The 6762-nt window shown below is 33.9% G+C and overlaps 2 protein-coding genes across 2 annotated transcripts; one reads left to right on the top strand and one right to left on the bottom strand.

Moving 5' to 3' along the window:
- Positions 1 to 206: 206 nt before the first annotated feature.
- On the top strand, positions 207 to 1095 carry LOC122596289 (ras-related protein RABA1f-like). The gene is made up of 2 exons (XM_043768838.1): positions 207 to 559; positions 656 to 1095. The coding sequence occupies exons 1-2, from the start codon at positions 351 to 353 to the stop codon at positions 1086 to 1088; spliced, it is 642 nt and encodes a 213-aa protein (XP_043624773.1). The 5' UTR covers positions 207 to 350; the 3' UTR covers positions 1089 to 1095.
- Positions 1096 to 1999: 904 nt separating this feature from the next.
- LOC122597966 (28 kDa heat- and acid-stable phosphoprotein) lies at positions 2000 to 6534 on the bottom strand. The gene is made up of 8 exons (XM_043770561.1): positions 6251 to 6534; positions 5547 to 5584; positions 4214 to 4282; positions 4010 to 4093; positions 3861 to 3895; positions 3320 to 3405; positions 2561 to 2626; positions 2000 to 2220 (listed from the first exon to the last, which is right to left on the bottom strand). Exons 1-8 carry the CDS (start codon positions 6315 to 6317, stop codon positions 2186 to 2188), a joined length of 480 nt encoding a protein of 159 aa, XP_043626496.1. The 5' UTR covers positions 6318 to 6534; the 3' UTR covers positions 2000 to 2185.
- Positions 6535 to 6762: the final 228 nt, after the last annotated feature.

Genomic DNA, 6762 nt, shown 5'->3' with positions numbered 1-6762 from the left:
CCAATTCTGAGATTGTTTGCCGTTAAATCCGTGAATAAGAAGAAGTAGAAACCAACCATTACCATAATTTTAGCTCTATTCTCGTTGAGTTGGGTCACTAGAAACATTCAATTGAATAAAGACATAACACCATTTGGCCTCTAGTTTCTTTTACATCTCTTGAATACATGCATATACACAATTTCTCTTGAATGTATGCATCAACACACGTTATAATGATCATCTAATTTATGAAAAATATAATTAAGAAAACCATCATCAACAAACACCAACGAAATATTGATCTCTTTTCTCTGCATCTTCTCCATGAATAGAGTTTTGACCTCCCTTTAACGCCACGAGAAAAAGAAATGGCGGACGATGACTACGATTACTTGTTCAAGGTCGTTTTGATTGGGGATTCTGGTGTCGGTAAAACCAATCTATTGTCACGATTCTCAAAAAATGAATTCAGCCTCGAGTCCAAATCCACCATTGGGGTTGAGTTTGCCACTCGTAGCATTAACGTCGATGACAAGATCATCAAGGCACAAATTTGGGATACTGCTGGGCAAGAGAGGTACAGTCTTTTCCTTGATGATATTCATATATTCCTAGATTTACATTTACCAAACCTATATATGATTGTATATCATTTATGTTGAATCAAATGTAGGTATCGTGCGATAACTAGTGCATACTATCGTGGAGCAGTTGGTGCACTAATTGTATACGACATTACACGTAATGTAACGTTTGAAAACATTGAAAGATGGCTCAAGGAGCTTCGGGATCACACAGATCAAAACATTGTGATCATGCTTGTGGGGAATAAAGCCGATCTACGTCACTTAAGGGCTGTTCAAACGGAAGATGCAAAGGCATTTGCTGAGCAAGAAAATAACTTTTTCATGGAAACGTCTGCTCTTGAATCGTTAAACGTTGAGAATGCTTTCACAGAAGTATTGACTCAAATATATCATGTCGTGAGCAAGAAGGCGCTCGATATTGGTAACGATCCCATGGCTGTACCCAAGGGAAAAACAATTAATGTTGGAGGTAAAGAAGAAGTAACTGAAGTAAAGAAATCAGGGTGTTGCTCTAGCTAAATTAGTTTTAAGTTGAATAATGTATGTTTTAGGTACATGTTTTTATGTTAAGGATGTCTTGGTGAACAGTGTGTAGCATACGTATTTAAGGTTTAATTTCTTTATGATGTTTCACATTCTTATGTCTTAAATCACTTACATCTTCATTTATCTTTGGATGAACTAAATTAGGCCATAACATGAAAATCTAGACCGTATTATCCACCAATAACTGTAAAACCAGGGTAGAAGAGCCGAATGGGTCATGGGGCAATCAGATTCTTTAAGAATACAAAATCGATGTCAACTAATCAGACGCTTTAGATCATTTCGCAATAAAATAGGGGATTCTTCAAGAGTCTTGGTTTCCAAACATACGTGTAAATTAGGAGTAGGAAGGTCATTTAAAAGAAAACAAGTCATAAGAACAAAAACATATACCTGCAAATCGCAAGTGCATCCATAAGACAAAAGACCGTATTAGATAAGCAATAAACTTATAAACTTATACAGTAGTTGCTAGTTAGTATCCTAATTCGGTTGTAACATAATCTTCGCGATATATAGATGCTCATTACCACTATCTTCAATAAGCTTTTATTTTTTTGATGGTTTGGAAAGCAGGCAAATCAATATAGTCCCGTCGTATTTCATGATTCAAAATAAACTTTATTTAAGCAGCACTACTTGTACAGTTGCAGGTTATATTTGCTAACTGCTACCATGTGTGATTTGCCAATTAAATAAAACAAAAAGCGTTGGTAACTGAGCATATCCATTTCTATAGCATCATAAATCGAATCCTTCAAGAATGCTCAAAATCCAACATCAGGTGAACCTTTTTTTTTATCTTCTGAACATGGCAGATTAATTGACACAAATTTGATACATACCCACAGCAACTGCAAGCAACCAACACAAGCCTAACCTCCTTATGCAAAATAAGAGAATTATCATACTTTTAAATAGGGTATTATAACGGTTAAAAGGTGAAAAAAGACATCCCCAACAATGGCCAACAAAGGCACATATAAATCTTGGAACTAATACAAGCTAATCCATTTAGTAATATGACAACCACCAGTTTCAGACAATCATTTCCCAGTGCACAAACATACTCATTTCCGTGCTTCTGCCTTCTTTTGGTCTTTCGCTGAAAACCACCAAGAACAAGTGTGCATGAGAAACATGTACTTCATGAGTGTTCACAAAAAAGTATGAAACGGATGAAGAATATAATGTAAATATTGTAACCAGGGGCCAGGTTGGTTAAGGGTCAAAACAGTCTCAGGTCAAAATGATTGAATATATCAGAAAAAGTCATATCATGATTAATTGAGACTCGATCACTTTTTGTCTCATCAACTTTTTATTTTGTTTTTTGTTAAACAGTGAACTAGATAAGAAACTGAGCGTTGCGACAATATTCAATCAGCTATTTAGTATATGTGTCCAAAGACAACTACATAATATAATAAGATCTAGAAGATTACCTGCTTTCTCTTCTTCTCGTTTCTTAGCAGCTTCTGCCCTCTGTTGTCTGATGAGAGCCAAACGCTCTGGGTATAGAAAGCATAGATGAAACTTCAGATTCAAAGATATAAATGAACAGGAAAACTAAAGGAGGAAAACATGTAGCCACTGTAGGCACGTAATAATAATTATGGCTATCCCGAAAAATGCAACATCTCAATGGGTATGAAGTTCATCATAAATGCTGTCAATAACAACTCTCATCATGCATATTATATGCATTGTAGAAATCTGTTCTTAAGATTACTACCCCATATGTTCCATACACATAGAAACAACACTCATTTTGGGATATTCTAAATTCAATACGACAATTATTCCGTCTAAAAATTATTAATATGCTAAATCTTTTTACTTCATATCAATAATGATGGCTTTGATACACAGGCTCTTAATAGACACCAACCTTGATTTTATTATTGTACTTTAGACATTTGACTGCATATATAACAAGGGTGAAGTTAATTGAACAAGTGTTCGAAACAATTTCTGCCACATACTAATTGCAACAACTCTCCACAGAAATATATCAAGAAAATTAAGCTACTTTGCCCACTGTCATCGCTAAATACGATTACTTCTATCTCTTGCCTCTTACTAGCCAATTATATTTTCCGATTTCACTGAGAATTTCATCGGATGCAAAAATGGTGTATAACATAATGAAGCAATGTAGTCTGTCTACATACTAGTGTACCAATGATATTGAGAATACTCACCCAAGTCCTTCTTTGCTTGATCTGTTTTACCCTGCTCTTGCATCTTCATAAACCTTTCATGAGCCCTCTGTTTCTCAATCTCTTCCCTGCAAAATGAACAAAATAAGAACACGATAATACGAAACTATGTGACTCCTCGGTCCTAAATCCTAATCATGCAAAAGCATCTAGGTGAAACATATCAATTTAGGTCAAACGTTTGTGATGACAAATGGAATGCGTAAAGTAAAACAAACTACAAACTGAATGAGTGAAATAATTTAGATGTTTCCTAGATTTTATTTGATTTCTTAAAATTTCCAAAATCAAAAAGTTAAAAGAATACAATATATTACTTTATAGTGGGACAGTTTTTGTAATCAAATTTGATATATAAATATATAATCACTTTAATGAAAATAAAGGACAAAAGGTAGTGGCAAGTCAACCAAGAGCACACTAATATCACCAGCTCAACCCATATCAGTAGTGGTTTACTTCAAATATAGATTTAATAGAAAATAGTAAATAACAATTGAAAGACAAGAGAAATTTACAAAACCTTTCACGTCTTGATAGCTCGGTCGTTTTCTCCAGCTGAGCAGAAATAAGAATCAGCGGTCAAGTAGATTGAAAAAGTATTATATGTCAATTGTAAATCTATATACGTATACTTATTTAGACAAGCAATCTATATACGTATATACTTACATCAACATCTCGTGCTTTCATTGTCTTAGGCCTAGCAATGTTAGGGTTATCAGTCTCAATAAGACCCTGGGTTCCCTTCCTCCTCTGCAAAACAAGAATTGCGATAAAAATATGCATAAAATAAAAAAACTGATCCCGAATATAAAAGATTAAGCATATGAGTAAAAATATATCCATAAGATAAAAGAGTCAAAGTTGACTGACATCCGATTCCTCCTCGGATGATTCTTCAGATTCATCCTCGAATATGTCCTCGACAGGTTCAGCCTCCTCCTGATATATCAAACATTAAGTTACTGAATAAATGCAATTGTGTTAACTACACTGTGTTGTATGCTAAATCAGTTTATAAACAACAATTGGCACAAGTTAAACAGTCTAATAAATTCAACAAATATTCACTCTCAAATAAGTTACATGTAATGAAATCTGTGGTACTGCAACAATAAACAGATGTATCACTTATCGCCAACTATGACTCATTTGTGATCAACAACATGATTGCGTTGGGTGCTGCAGTTACTATAGCCTCTCGACTGCTAACCAACTAACATAAGTGAACCCCACACCTTCATCAGTACTTATACATTTTGCAAACCCAGTGTGGTTTATTCTAGGTGACCTTCAACCTATTTACATAAAAAATGACTCAATTTGGGTTGATACTTTATAATTTAACAGTCAAACAGATGAAGTTCCAAACAGTGACCAATTGTGAAATCGGCCATTAGTACATTAATTACTTGAATAATTCAAGCATATAAACAAGAGAGAAAGTTAGTGACTTGGCTCAACTCGACATACTATTATATAATTATATAGTGCGGTCAGATACCTGACCACCCAATTTTGCTACCTCTGCTATCTATGAAGTCTTAATAGAAATGCTAGGGAGCATGATAAAGACATCAAACTGACTATCAGAAAATATGATGTGTTGATGAGATTTGTTGTTTGAGGTTACGGTTGAATTAGAAAGACTAATACATCATCAAAAATGGACCTATAAAATTCTATAATCTGTTGTTAATTCAACTATTTTCATCCGCAGGTAAAAAGAAAGTGCTTGCAATTACTGCTAAAGATTTATAGTGGTATATCATTAGTGCACTATAAGTATCCTATTAGTATATACTAGCTTACCACTACAAACCCCTTCACCAAATACAGTACACACTCGATTGATAAGTTCATGCACTATGCTCAATGGCCATTTTCTAGCACGTGAATAAATTATTACTTAGTACAATACTCAATCAGATTTCTAAACATCCCACAAGTTGGGTCAAGATAAGTCACCCTAGACCTAGAGGTAGACCTTCACCATTCTTCCACCAGTACACGTAGATTGAGATGCTAAGTCAGCTATCAAATAATTAAGAACCCCCTGTCATTTCCTTTGTCAGCAAGACATTGGATCAAGTGTTAATTAATCTACTTCAATGACTTAAAGACAAAACCTCAAATACTTTCCAAGTGTAAGCATCAATGAGTGACAATACTAGTTATCTAAGAATAACACCTCTAAAAAAATTACCTTTTTGAAGGTACGAGGACGAGAAGATGTCCCAGCAACTGCATGCACCAATAAGAAACAACATCATATCAGTTGATAAATCCGTACCAACATAATTTTTAAATAAAAAAAGAAATCACGAAAAAACCAAATTATAATCAAACATAATCATCACATTATTTTGGCCCAAAGCTTCGGCCTTTGTGATCCGCGTGGTCATTCATTATAGACCACTAAACAAATTCAAAGCAGGCAAAACTCTCCTATAATATACATAGATGTATCCTCACAAAGACTGTTTGTGACACAAGGGTATCATAACCAACTCGGCCTCCACTTGAGGTTATATTTTCACATTTTATTGAGCCAATACAAGACTTGGGCCATAAACAGTAATTTTTTATATCTACTACTTGCATCATCCATAATAATAGCTAAGTTTTTATAAGCATCCCTAAACTAATGATACATAATTGTAACCATAATTTTTCAATTCATAAATATACTAAAAATAGATAATAAATCATAGTTGCATCATCACAGCCATTACAAAGAGATATCCATATAGTTAAATTTATAAATTAAATCCAGATTTTTTTTAATACAAAACCCTAAGTTCCACAGTAAACAACATACATAAATAAATTCTAATCATATAAGTAAGAAAGGAATATATGTATATATAGATACAGATAGATATAGATTATATTGGGAAAGAGGCATACGCATCTCTTCAGGAGTAGAGAATTGACGTCGGCCAGTAGGCTTCCCCTTGAACTTTCCTCTCCCCATACTTCTTCTTCTTCTGTTGGATTGATTGACTAAAAATTTGTTGAATAATAATCAATGAATTAAATTATTATTATTATTAGAATAAGAATTATATGATATGAAGATGGTCCGCCGATTAAGAGAGGATTTAGAGTGGTATATGTTGTATTTTATTATTATTATTACTCGGAGACAGAGAGGACAGAAGAGGAACAGATGGGGAAAACCCTAGTATAAACAAAGTGGATTTTCTGTATATGTATATCAGCGTGGAATCTATGTAAAAATTTAGGGGGTGGAACTGTGGTAGGCATACGTGTAATTTTTCAACCACTTGCTTCGCTTTGTGACCACGGAATATATTGTTTTCTTTTTTTCTTTTTTAGATTTTTTAGGTATTCGATCTGGATACAACATTATCAAAATCCAACCTTATTAAAACATTTGTCTCCTTCCTAGTTAGCTC

Source organism: Erigeron canadensis, chromosome 4 (assembly GCF_010389155.1).
Source record: "Erigeron canadensis isolate Cc75 chromosome 4, C_canadensis_v1, whole genome shotgun sequence".
NCBI lineage: Eukaryota > Viridiplantae > Streptophyta > Magnoliopsida > Asterales > Asteraceae > Erigeron > Erigeron canadensis.
Note: the sequence above shows the minus strand (reverse complement) of the source record. Positions and strands in the feature narration are given on the sequence as shown.